This window comes from Crocodylus siamensis, chromosome 2 (assembly GCF_052110815.1).
Source record: "Crocodylus siamensis isolate JL-2025a chromosome 2, ASM5211081v1, whole genome shotgun sequence".
In the NCBI taxonomy this organism is placed as follows: domain Eukaryota; kingdom Metazoa; phylum Chordata; order Crocodylia; family Crocodylidae; genus Crocodylus; species Crocodylus siamensis.
Genome location: NC_143396.1, coordinates 26512326 through 26526607, shown reverse-complemented (window position 1 = coordinate 26526607; position 14282 = coordinate 26512326). Strand labels below are relative to the sequence as shown.

Below are 14282 nucleotides of genomic sequence, written 5' to 3'. Positions count from 1 at the left end.
TCCCACAGTACATCTGGACGTGTCCAATGGCACCAATATGCTGTGGCACACCGGTTGGGAAAGACTGATCTACTTCATCAGATGCTAACATGACAGTAATTATGAGAAGCACACTCCATTTGTTCATTTCCACTTGTTTATTTCTTTTGCCCTAATGCTGGCTGCTAATATTTGTATAGAAAGAAAAATGGGGTCAGTTGCTTATTCCCTGTAGTGTGCCTGACAAACTGTTGATCAGCACCGAGTGAGTAGGCAGAGCCAGGACTTCTTCTACCGCAAATTTTTTTCTCCTCCCATACTCTCCCACTCATTCAAAACAAGTAGTGTATTGAGCAAATTGCTTCCCCCTGTAGCAGTCTCAATCTGAGCGAGCTGGAGGCAAAACAACTGTAATATTTTGTGCACCTATGGATAGACTTTGTACTTGAATGATAACAGGATTGAACCATTAATGTAACATCAGCCCAGATTGAAGAAATTCCCTGCTATTAAGAATAAAAAAACCAAGAAAGGGAAGCAGGAAAGAGAAGTCTCGGAGATCAAAGAAGTTTAACTGTGGACATAAGTAGGCCCAGACTAGGCACTGGCTTACAGATGTGTGCATATACCTATGGACAGAATACTTTTTTTCTCTTTATACTGTTTGGGGTCAGAGTAAATATATTATCATTTTGTTCTTTGGTAGATTAAGACAACAGCAGGATCAAAGTGGACAGACATCTAGTATGGAAAGCAGAGCATCCCTTCAGGCACATGGAAGGCTTCAGGATGGATGCAACAACAATATACTGGGACATGGCTGCACAAGAGGCTGCAGCAGCTAGTTAGACACAAATTCTGGAGCAAAACTTAACCCTGAGCATCTCTGTGCACTCAATGATTATTTCTTCCCCTGCACTCCAAAAAGTGTGATTCCTTTGAAAGGTGGAATTCCCTATGAGAAATACGAGAAGCACATAGACTGGGAATGCAGTTTACACAGCCAAAATTGTTTCCCTTTATCCTGTTCTATTGGAAAAATTGCCAATGGCAGCAAAATCATGTTTTATGAGTTGACTTCTCTTACAACATCTTCAGAATCCTGGAACAAAACTTGAATGGCTTCACTTGGCAATCTCTTCAAGGTTGTCATATTCCTGGCTACTTGCCAGTAGCCAGCATTGTCCTTAAGTCCGAGTATTAGCACATGTTAAATATATATATATATATTCTTCTGCCTTTGTTCATTAAAGCAAACCCCTTGGATTGAAATCTGGAATTTTGTGAACCTGCTAAACATAATTCAAGCATTTGCTGCCACATTTATAAATGTGTATATATGATGTAAATAGATGAATGTGGTTTAAAATAGACTAACCATCTAATACTTTCATTTAAACCCCAGAACCCATTGAAAAAGTTGCAGAATGAATATATTCAGATTGCTCTTTAAGTTTTTGCATTCTTCTTTATAATAGAAGACCTGATCCTCATCTCATTGACATAAATGAGAATTTTGCTATGGATTACAGTGGAACCAGATCCAATGGTAGTGTATTATTATGCAGGTGAAAGATCATTATAGTAGTGCTAATAGGCTGCCCAGCTAGAATTCAGAAACAGTTCATGAAAGAGAACTGAAAACATTAGAAATTTGTTCATGTCCATAACATGCATAGAGAGAACATAGATGTTTTAAACTGTGAAAAAGTAATGTGTCTGTTTCCATGGATCTGTTCTTGATAAGAGTCATCTTGAGTAGAGAGAAATATGTCTACTTTAAGTAATACAATATAAAACCAGTTTTTAAAAAAATCATCACATGCCTGTATATTTATGGTACTTTTACAACTTGTTACATTCACGTTTTGATAGTAAATGCATGATTGTTCTACTGTATTGTGCTTTTATTTTTAACTGGCATCTGTAAACAAATTTCCATTTTAACTTTTTTAAAAAAGTAAGTTTTTTGGAACTTATAATAAGTATATTATTTTATTTATGATGCTTAATTGTATTGTTTGTATATCTGTATCTTTTACAAAAATCCAAATCCATTCTTTATAATTGAATCTATTTTTACATTTGGTTGCACATTATATATCATTTCTTGTCATTTTTTTGTCTGAATAAAATATTCAGAACAATATACATTTTTACAGCTCCAGAAATGATACAATGTTCCTATGAATAACACAAAAGCTTCCAGGTATAAGACAGAATGATTTAAGATCTGCCATATACATATGATGCTGGTTAAATTGTTTGGTTGGGACAAAGACTAAAAACACAGAATAAAAACCAAGGAAAGTAATTTTACTGTCCAGGAAAAGCTAGGTTTCATTTTCTAAAATAAACTGTCTTGTTCAGGCCTTTTTATAATGACCTTGTTCTTGCTTAAAGGTTGCTTCTTCCGGGAGGGAGCAAAGCTGATAACATTTCACAGTGTGAATACTACCATCTCCCTACTCTAGTTGAAACTCTAATTGAAATGCACAGTATCCATAGGAGTGATTTTCTTTCTTCCAGCTGGCCCACAGCAGCCAGTGAGACTACTCATGTGAGTATCTGTTTGTAGAATCAGCCCTATAATAAGGTAAATATAGGTTAATTCCATGAAACATTTCTAAACAGACAGTAATGCTTCAGGAGATCTTTTATACACAGGTTCCTAATATGGCATGACAGATATGGAAATACAGATATGCATATTTTAATTTTTCGATTTGGTTATTATCTAGGATGAAATTACAATTTTATTTCATAAGTGTTGCCAGTATTTGGTTTCATGCACAGTAGGCACATCTATATGTGCATTTACTTCACATTAAACTTACTGCATAGTAAGTTACTGGGCAGTAAACAAGAATAGGGCCAGCATCTACATGTGCAGGCAACCTGGGACTAGATTTACTCCCAAGTCAGATCAGCCTGCCATGTGCTCCTGTGGCCACCAAGGGGAGCTCTTGTCTCTGGTCACATGGCTACCAGCACTTGGCAGCCATGCTGAGGCCAGAGGCAGTTGCCAGCAATTGGCAGCCATCTTAAAAGCACACCCCAATTCTCTGATCCCTAGCCAGCTCCTCCCCTGCCCGGGAGCTGCATACCTAGTACAGGAGCAGCACACAGCAACTCTCTCCCTGACCACCCTGTCCCCCTCTCCCATGGCTGCTCCAGCCTCTGCCCCTGCCAGCAGTGCCCAATGCCCCGCTGCTCCAGCCAGCAAAAACCAGTACCCTGCACTGCTGCTGGCCATGGTGCTGACCCCACCAGGACCCACCCTGCCCAGGTCCCAGGACAACCACGCACCTGTCAGCTGTGCCCAGGGCACCAGCTCTGGCTGACCCCACTCCTGCTTCACTCCCTGTTCCAGACCTGCCCTGCTGCCCAGACACCACTGACCCCATGCCCACCCCCAGCACCACTCCAGGGCACACATGTAGAAGAGACCATACAAACATTATTAATAGAACAACCCCCAACTCCTCCCCACTCAGTGAACACAGCTTCCTCCCCCCTCTCCCCACACATGGTGCCCCTTCACTACCCTCCCCACCCACCAACAAAAAAACCCCTATTCCATAAACTACAGACACTTCACATGTCTGACCCCATCTCTAAGTCCATCTGTGAGGGGCTGAAGAGTGGGGCTGCCCAGGTTGGAGAGCCTGGGGAAAGGCAGCCAGCACCCCAGCTGCAAACAGTTCCCCCAGGTTCCAGGGCCTGCGGCAAAGGCCAGGGATGCCTGCAGCCACCAAATGCTGCAGGACCTGCTCCAGGGTGCTGCTGGGGGCCTGCTGAGGGGTGGTGGGCAGGACCTGTGGGGCTGGGGCAGAGGGAAGTATGGGCACAGTTTCTGCTGGACAACTGTGGGCAGCCAGCTGCTGCTCAAGAAGCTCCACACACTGCCACTCCAGGGCTGCCAGCTCCACCCAGTAGGCATGGCATACCCACAGCTGCACCTCCTCCCAGGCAGTCTACCAGGTGAGGTCCTGTGCCTGCCACACCCTCTGGTCTACCACACAGCCCTCCACTGTGACCACCAGCCTGTGGTCCCATCCTGGCTGTGCTGCTAGTGCAACCAGCACCTCCAGGAAGCTCCAGCAGTGGGTGGCAGTAAGCCTCCAGTGGCAGTCCTGCGGGCCCCTGCGGCATCTCCCAGATGTTGCCCTGTAGAAGCAAGAGACAGAAGGCTTTTGTTAGAGTATGCAACATTTGAGAGATATGATGATCTGCTCCAGAGGCTGTATGCTGCCTGGCCTCAGATTGGAGGTCAGCTACATGCAGTTGCCCAGGGACTATGGTAAGCTAGCCAGGCAAGCCTGGGCCCAAATGGGTGCCACACAAGCCCCCTGTCCCCACTTGCTCCCTGGGGGCTGGCCACAGGCCACCTGCCTCCCCTGCCCCCTTCCCAGGGTGGGCCAAGCCAGGCTGCTGGCAGCACCTGCTGCCACAGCTCCAGGCCCTACTTACTCCCACCTCTACCCTGGCTGCTGCTGTTTCTGCTGGTACCTAAGGCACATCTGCAGTCCTGGATCAGGACCCTGAGCTATGATAGCAAGAGGGCCAAGCCCAGCTTGCCCTGCAACATCCGCTACTGCCTGAACAGCTATCAGTCACGGAACTATATGTTTCTGCCCCCTGTTGCCAAGAAGGAGATCACTGTACCCTTCCAGGGTACATGAGATGCCTCTGCCCATGCATCTGTGGGAACATGAACTGCTCAGTAAAGGTCTGACCTGTGTCACATCTTTTTGTATGCTGGGAGGGGGCAGGGACCTGGAGTCAAGGGAGTGTAGGTGGGCCAGATGAGGAGGGGGCAGGGCTGGAACCAGGGGCAAGGGCAGGGATGGGAACTGGAGCTGTGAGCCACCCCCAGTGTGGGACCTACCATCCATCTGGGGGCAGTAAGACTGGTGGCTCAGTGCAGGACTCCCCATGCCAGGTGGTGTCTGGCTTCACCCAGTGTCCATTGCTTCCAGTGGACTGGGGGCTGCCTGGCCTTGGGCTCCCCCAGGGAGGAGCTGGTGCTTCTTGTAGCTGGAGGTGCCATAGCCAGCTGCTCCTCATGGGCAGCTGCAGGATGGGGCCAAGGCTGAGGCAGCCACTGGCCAAGGCTCCCTGGCTGCCAGTGGGCACAGCAGCTGGGGAGAAATGCAGGGCAGGGTGCTGAAGGCCCGAGGTCCCCTTCTCTGGTGATGTGGGGTATGGGTGCAGGATCCTGGGGTACCAGAATGTGGGTCAGCTCCTGCATGTAGGGCAAGATCCTGGGGGGTCCCCATGGTCACGGCCACCCACTGGACCTGTAGGACCTTGCCCAGAATGCAGCACTGCAACACCAACCAGGACAGAGATGGGGCTGGACACACGGGAGGAGGACATCATGCCCCATGCCAGCTGACTGGACCCCTGCATGGCTGGCCCTGTGATGCTGGCCTTGGAGGGCTGGGAGCAGCACCCCTGACAGAAGCGTGGACAGGGAGTCACAGCTGAGCAGCTGATGTGTTTTACCATGGTCTTGAAAAAAAAAGAGAAGTTGGGGGGTCAGCAGCAGTGGGGAGCAGGTGCTGGCCCTGGTGGCACAGCCAGCAGGGCCACCAGCCCTAGTGAGATCACAGGGCTGGGAAAGGGGTGCAGCAAACTGCAGCCCTTTGCAGCACTCACTTGTGGCCAGGCAGCACCTTTGGAGCAAGACAGGCCCAGCAAACACAGCCTGTGGGCTGTCCAGGGGGGACACATCGGGCCTGATGGGGTGCTGCAGCTACAAGCAGCTCCTGAAGTGTGTGCCCCAAGGCACAAAATGGCTGCAGGCTTTTTTACCCTACAGCTATGGGCTGCCAAAGAACAGCCCAGGCCAGCAGCAGGAGAGGGGGCCAGGCAAGAGCCCTAAGGCTGGGCTCTGGCTGGCCCATAGTTGCTGGGCAGACCCAGCTAGGAACCTCCCGTGTTACTGCACATTAATGCATCTACACATGTGTTGCTGCCCAGTAACTAATCGGGCATACGTTTGCTACCTGCATCATGCACGTAACAAATTTATGCTCAAGTTGGTGTAAGCCACCATAGTGACTGCACAATATGGACAGGCACCTGTAGACAATAATCCGTACTGCACAGTAATTTTCAGTTACTGCACTGTAATTTAAGTTACTGCACAGTAAATGTTCACATGCAGACACGCCCAGTGACTAACAAAGGACTCCATGTTCATAGAGAGAAATGCAAGAGCAGCAGAAATCCTGTCTTGAATGTGAGACATGATGAGAATTTCTTCAGCAAGCAATCCTATCACAGACATACAGTTTGTCCTTCAGGGGAATTTATCTAGTAGCATAACTGTATGACTACATATAAAATCTCATCTTGCAAGCGCTGAGTACCTCAGCTCCCACTCTGCTCAGTTGGAGTAAAGGGTGCCTGACAGCTCTGAGAAATCATTCAGCATATCACAAATTAAAGGTTGCACTTTGGACCAACTGAAATCCATGCTTAATTGCTTCAGGATGTGTTCATACAGCTGTAGCCGATTGACCTGTAACAGGAACATCTGTTAATGATGCAGATGAAGAAAAAGAGCATCATTCTTTCTGTAGTATAATAAAAGTATTTAAAAAATGTGTGTTGTCCTTATGGATAAGAATTACACTTGGAGAACAGATCTGAAGAATGACAGTCACTTTGGAAAGGAGATCCATGCTTTGGACCTAATCCAGTTTCTAGGAGAGGAAAGAGCTTTTCTATTTACTTTAACAGTAGTGAGGGAACAGACCTCTAAATATGTCACACTTTAATTTGGAAACACTATAATAACCAGAAAGAGTTAATTAATCTTATAACTATATTGTCCACCTCCCACTATCTGTCTATCTCCTTCTCAAAAAATCAAACCAAATGACACAAGAAAGACTATTCCATTTAAGAATAAGATGGAAGAGAAGGGTAACATTAAACTGGACTCATTCATCCTTTATAAAGTTATAACTCTTCTACAGAACACAATTAATCTTTCTGTGCTCGTCAAAGCAATATTTTATTTTAAAGAGTAAAAATATCTGTGCATCAATTTTGTTCTAAGAAGACAGGAGGAGAAAACATCTGTTTGCAGAGGTGAAAATGGTTTTGCCTCATTTTATTGCAATGCCATTGGCTCTTATAACAGTGCAGTTCTGCTGATACACATTCCCATAGCATGTCCATGGAAAAATGTGCCAGATTTTGCCTTCTGTTCGTTTTCCATTTCTACATTGTATAGCAAATATTGGCAGAGTACCTTAAATGTTTAATTACTAACTGTCATAAAATATAAATGACTTCTTTCATTTGCAATCATGACAAAATATGATTAATGGAATACTTCCAGAGTTTCTTTAATGGCTTCTTGCACACTAGGCACAAGTGGCATCCAATTACATGATACTGAACAAATAATACACAGTGACATGTCCATCCAGTGGATTTAGCATTACTTTACAGATGGAAAGTATATTACAATATTTTTTAATACATTTGGTTTTAAAATGTAAAAATAATTTTGAATCTCAAAAGAAATTGCTGTATGAGCTGTATTGGTGTGTGGCAAGGTAAGTTATATGGCATTTTCCTGCTTTCTGATTGGTTAAACAGTCAACCACTTCCAGTATGAAAATTTGTGAAAGTCAGTGAAACTGCTTCAAAATTTCGTCACAGGCAGCTTTTGAGCTTTTTCTGAGAAACCTCAGTTGTGTGCATGATCTTGCATAGAAAACATGAAAATGCATTCTTTTAAGGCCTCTGCTACACATTACACAATTAACTGGCTTATCATGCAATAAATTTACACCAGCGTGCAAATAAGACAGGCCACAAGTGCAAAGTAATTGTCACACAATTAATTGGTTAATCATACAATAAATATAGACTAACCACATGTGCAAAGTAATTATCACATGACAGAAATGACTAGCTATAAAAAGAGCCAACCAGCAAGGAAGCTCATGCTTGAAAATGTGTAAAAAATTCTATAGCAAGTTTCTATCCAGCTTGCTTTGAATGGGTAGCAGGGCTCTTAGGGATACACAGTGACTTTGGTTACATTCTTTGGTAAGTAGAGCTTCTCTCAAAGTAGACCTCTACTGTGATTACTTTTACAGAGAAGTAGTTTCCATACTCCTGATGCAAATTATTTACCTTTGCTGACTAAAAGGTGGAGAAGAGATGATACAGGGAGTGAAGCTGAGCTTCTGTTTACTGCTTACTCATTCCTTACCTACCTCCATGGCATAGGAGGTAACAGTGGAGCAGTTCCGCAGCAGAGCCACTCTTACCTGATTTTAGGTCTGCCCTGGCACAGTACAACTCCATGCTTCTCCTCCACACCAGTTGTCACAAAATTAAGATTTGACTTCATTTGAGTGAATTTCATTGAAATCCTTTGTGCTGTTTATTCATTCTATAACCTTTCCAGTAATGTGCACATATACAGTAGCTAGTATCTTATGCATTTTTTGCCTAATCATCTTAGACTCCATGACAGTTTTGTTACTTCCACTTTTATTCAAATGATTTGATCAACTACATTTTGGCCAACAGGAAGAAATGGTTTTGATATTTTAGCATTCATTTAGCAATGCAAAATACATTGTTTTAACCATGTTTATGACAAAACACATACTACAATCAAGATCTTAAGGATGACTTGATATTAGTCAGGTTTCATACACCAGTGAACTTAGTTCAGATATACAAATTATTTTTATTTTACATTTGCAATAGAGAAATGTAACGTAACAAACTTAAGTAGCCCTCAATGGGCGCATCCAGATGAGCCCACATGTGCCTCTTGCAGCATCTCAAACCCCTTTGAGATGCTGTAAGAGGCACATGTAGGAATGGGAAAAGGTTCCCCCCGCTGCAAGTTTGCAGCACAGGGGCAAAATTAGACCCTTGGATATTTCATAGATTTCATAGACATCAGGGCTGGAAGGGCCCTCGGAAGATCATCGAGTCCAGCCCCCTGCCCAAAGGGCAGGAAGTCAGTTGGGGTCATAGGATCCCAGCAAGATAAGCATCCAATTTGCTCTTGAAGGTGTTCAATGGAGGTGCTTGAACCACCTCCGATGGCAGGCTGTTCCAGACCTCGGGGGCTCGGACAGTAAAGAAATTCTTCCTTGTGTCCAGGCTGAAATGGTTTCGCAGTTTATGACCATTTGACCTCATCATCCTTTGGGGCGCTCTGGTGAACAAACTTTCTCCCAGATCCTGGTGGTCACCCCTGATAGACTTATAGGTGCCCATCAGATCACCCCGAGCCTGCGCTTTTCCAGGCTAAAGAGCCCCATGGCTCTCAGCCTCTCGTCATAAGGTCTGTTTTCCTGACCTCTGATCATGCGCGTGGCTCTCCTCTGGACCCTCTCAAGCTTCTCCACATCCTTTTTGAATGGACGCAGTACTCCAGGGGTAAAAAGAAATGGAGCTAAAAATAGTGGGGCGACCGGAGGCTGTGTCCTCCACAGAGATACTCTGGCTGCCAGAGTGCCTCTGTGGTTTGCCCTGTCCCTGGTACTGAAGCATGCAGCCTGCCCATGCAAGCAGCAGGGTTCCAGTGATGGTAAGGAGTTGGGGGGGGGCTGGAAGGGGGGGGGACCATGGGGGGACCCCTGCCCCCCAGATCCCTCCCCTGCCCAACCATACCCCCCACCAGCTCCCCCAGCCCCCAATCCCTTCCCCTCCTGGCTCCACACCCACCATGTGGGGGCCCCACCCCCCATCTGCCCCGCAAGTTCCCCTGATCCCTGTCCTGCCCAGCCCCTTTCCTCACCTGCTCCCCCAGCCCTCCAATCCCTTCCCTTCATGGCTCCCACTCCCACTTGCTCCTCCAAATCCCCCAATCCCTGCCCTGCCCAGACCCATCCTTCCCAACCCCCCAAGGCCCACAGTCCCTGCCCCACACCCTAGCATCCCCGACAGTTAAACAAGCAAACAAACAAAAAAAACCTCAGCACCTACTGGCAGTTCAAGCTGCTGTCTGGGTCACTGGGGCTCCGCCTGCACAGTGCAGGGCAGGATAACTGCCCTAGTCCAGGCCCTGTTTCTCCCTGCTGCCCAGGGGGGTCCCACCAGGAGACCCCAGAGCCCCCACCTTCCCCAGACCCTGCTCTACAGTGAGTAGAGGCTTTTTTTTGCTTTTTTTTTTTTTTTTGCTTTTTTTTTAAGTGCCAGTGCCTGGGGTTGGGGACACATCAATTGGGGGCTGGGGGTGCAAGTGGGGGATGGGGCCAGACAGAGCAGCCATTGTGGGGTCTGGGGAAGCAGGGAGGTGGGGCTTGGTGCAGCAGCAATAGAGGGGCTGGGGTGGGGCATATGGGCCCTGTGTGGGGGTAGCCCCTGCAGGGGCCATTTGGCTCCTGGTGCGGGGGCTGTTACCCCGATGGGGGGCTATAGCCCCAGTGGGAGGGCTGTTACCCCTGGTGGGGTGCTGTAGCCTCTGGTAGGGGGCTTTTGCCCCTGTAGGGAGGCTGCTACCCCTAGGGGGAGGCTTCTGCCCCTGTTGGGAACAGCAAAACATTTATTTATTTTTGTAATTCATTTTATTATGATGTCCAAATTGCTTTAACATTAGATATATCAATAAAACATATCCAACTGATTGCTGTCTCTCACTCTCTCTATTTAGTGGTCTTTTGTTTTAATCATGGAAGTACATGGATTTTGGGGTACTTTACAGAATGACTGGGATTTTTTTATATTAGGGATTTTTCAGTTTTTCAATAGCGAATGCCAGAATTCCTGCTAGAGAGGCCACTGGCAGGACCCTGCTTGCTCAGAGCCGGCACCTTGGACCCAGCAGAAGGTGGCTGACCTTCTGGCCAATTAGAGCCCGGAGGACATGCTTTGACAATTCAAAGCAGGCTACCACGCTGGGAACATCTTCTGAGCAATAGCTGACCAGATGGCCAGGCAGGGGCACACATGGCAGTAGTGCCACACAAAGGCCAACCCTGCAGCCACAGCTCACTGGCAGCTGGCCCAGAGGGGCAGATGCCTCTACTGGCTGTGCAGTCCCCATCCAAGTCTGGCAGGTCCACAGCAGGTCACAGCCAGGCAGCAGCCCCCACTGCCAGATGGCTGCAGTGGGTAAAGGGTGCAGGTAACTCTCAGGGCTGCTTCAGCAGTCCAGCTGGCACAAGGGGTAGTGTCCACAGGTACCAATTGGCTGGGTCCCAGAAGCTCCTGAGAGTGAGTAGCCCTGAGCTACTTGCCAGGGCAGCTTTTTGTACTGCTGGGCCCAGGAGCTTTTATACTGCTGGGGACAGTACAGATGCTGGCACCGGGCTCTAGGTCCCCCTGGCTGCAGGTCTGGGAGGAGCCAGCCAGGGTTATTTTGCCCCAAGTGGCAGAATTTGCTTCACAACAAAGTGCAAGTCCAAGCACATTCACTGTGGCAAAAAACCCCAGCTCAAATTTGCACCACTTCTATTTGAGCTGCTGTAAGCGCTCGTGCTTGCATGTGTGAACACAACCAATGGGTCCTTTCAGAGATTCAAAAATAATAATCTCAGGAAGAACATTTCTACATTAAACAAAGCTCTTGGGTGTTTGTTTATCTCTATTTCTTAGACCAACACAGCTATAACTTACATCCCTGAAACGTGGAAGATATCCTTTTTAGCCACTCAGAAATATAAACTTGATTGCTAACCAAGAAAGAAGAAATGTTCACCTCCCTGTCTGACATTGGACACCTCCAGGGAAGAAATCTGCCTACTCTGCACTCTCACAAAAGGACTCTGACATACCTAGGGGGATAAACTTCCACCCTCTACCTCCCCTGTGCAAAATGAAGTTTCTTTCATACTTAGAAGTTTTACAATCTTTGAATTCTTCTCAGCCTAAAAAAGGGTGTTTGTACCTGAAAGCTTGAAAAGAAAGAAAAAAAATGCTGCCATTTAGTTGGTCTTATAAACGATATCACCTGTGACCCAAGAGCTTTGTTTTTCTCTATTTCTTAGACCAACACAGCTATAACATACATCCCTGAAAGATACTATGTCACTGCTTTATTATGGACAATTTTTGCAGTTTTGCCCTAGTTGTTTTTCTCCTGAAACCTCTCCTGAAAGAGTCCTGAAGGAACTAATTAACAATTGTAACTTTCCTATCTAACTTTAAACCAGCCAATAGTATTCCATGGTTTAGATGTCTTTTGATAACCAATGTTATTTAATCTGATAGTAATTGCTATTGAGCTCTATTTAATTTTTGTTAGTAACATGTATTGTGGTAGCATCTAGGTATTGTTTATGAATTGTGGTAACATCAAATATGCATTATAGAATCCTAAGGCATAGTTACGCAAAAGGTACACCCAATAATGAGCCAGAACTGCTCCAAAGAATTTGTCATCTTTACATGTGACAGGATATACCATAAAGGAGGAGATAAACCAAGGGAATAATTGATTAGAGATGCAGGCAATAATGAAGTCATCCTATTAGGTAGAACAACCAGCAGTTTAATATAACCTTATTGATTTCTTCTATATTAAAGTCTATGCAATACTTCCCTGAAAAGCCATACATACCTAACTTTTCCTTGAAATCTCAGGCTTCATAGTATCAAAAAATAGAGGCAGAAAGGGAGAAAAAAATACAGGTTATTATTCTACTGACTTGCTGTTATTGCTCCCGTGCTTTTTGTCCAGCTTGGATACATGGACACTGGCACACTTAGTAGCCATTTCAGCAGTTGCACATCAAAACCAAAGGAGAGGTGAATAAAGGGAAAATAAGAAAGATATATGCACAAGATGACTCTTCCTCCAGGAAAGCTGACTCATTTCTCTGCACACTTCAGAGTATACATAATACTAGCGAAAGCAATGTGTTGTTAACTACACCTCATGGACAATGTTGTCTTAATGTTGGAGAAGGATTGTACGAAGAAGGAAGTTCTGAATTTGTTCACTTGCTTTGCTTCCATGCTCCAGACTTACCCAGCTTTCCACCCCATACCTCCTGATTGTGATAAAACTGTGCGAGAGCTCAAAACTAACACTGCATTTTTTTCTCCCCAGTCAGTCCAGCAATCACTCCTCTCCCAGGAAGAGTGGTTACAAATAGAGTCCTTCCATGAACAGCATTTAGCTTTTCAGCCTGACAGGCTCGATGATGCTGACAAACAATCAGTATGATTGATGGAAAGCACGTAATGCTTTAGTACTGCTGTTATGGTTAGGGTAGCAGACAAGCATCCTTCTCTGCATGGTACTCCATTATGTCTTGACCTTCCCAATTTCGTTCCAGTCCAATTTCATCTTCGTCTTGCTTTCCTTCCGAATTTAATTGCTGAGAGGTCTTTTTTTTCCATTTATACCCTAGATCACACTGTAAACACATCATTTGTATCTATCACAACTTTCATGCCTAAACGCAACAGAGAAAGGATTCCCTTTATGATAATAGATACTAGCATCACCAACCTCCTACCACTTCACTTCTTATGTCCTAATCCCCATCTCCCAGTGTAGATCAGGATTTTATCTATGAAGTGTTTGCAGATCCTTTTAAATAATTATCTCAGTGGGTTCAAGTCCATAGCGATCAGAATATCAGATGGAGTTTATATACATTCTTATGATTACTGAAAGTCACAGATGTTACTCTACTCTATATTTCTTCCACCCTGTACCCTGAGTTAGCAACTTGCTGCATTACATCCCCTCATTTATTCCTATCCTCTCAGGCACTATCAAATCAAAATTTCCTTAAAATTCCACGTTGGACCTGCTGACTTAGTTCCTATTTTAAAAAAATCTTTCTTTGCTGATCCCGCAAATATGTCAGGCTTATTACAGACTCAGTTTCTTTGCTGAATTGTATACTCCAGGAGTTCTACTCAGTTTTTCACTCTCTTGCTATCATCCCTTTCACATGGTCTGCCATATGCACCCAGTCTCTCAATGTGTTCCATGTTGTAACATTATATAACAGTTGGGTATAGAAATCACTCAAACACTGACCACCATTTTCTTGCCTGAGGAGCAAATGATAGGTCTGCATCAAACTACTGTCAAATATTAATCCAACACATACAATCTGCACTCCCTTGTGTTGTCAGTGGCCATTCTGATGAAAAATTATTCTCCCGCTATACAATTATTTATGTGTCTCAAACTGAAAATGAGCATTGTGAAAATGCTGATAATCTACAGAAAAGTTGTTAAGTTTTATTCATCAGCTGGTTAATATATTTCTAAAGGGTGCACAGGGTAGATAACATTCCCTTATTTCAGTACAATGTTTAATGTTATATTTGTCAAAGTCAAT

The 14282-nt window shown here is 45.2% G+C and overlaps 1 protein-coding gene across 4 annotated transcripts in view; it reads left to right on the top strand.

Moving 5' to 3' along the window:
- The window catches only part of STK32B (serine/threonine kinase 32B), a 334464-nt gene extending 332119 nt beyond the window's left edge, over positions 1-2345 (top strand). For all 4 annotated transcript variants that reach the window (XM_090035573.1, XM_090035574.1, XM_090035571.1 and 1 more), the window contains one exon: positions 686-2345. In XM_090035573.1, coding sequence (XP_089891699.1) covers positions 686-824 — 139 coding nt within the window. In that variant the 3' untranslated portion in view covers positions 825-2345. The remainder of the gene's footprint in view (positions 1-685) is intronic.
- The last annotated feature ends 11937 nt before the right edge of the window (positions 2346-14282 follow it).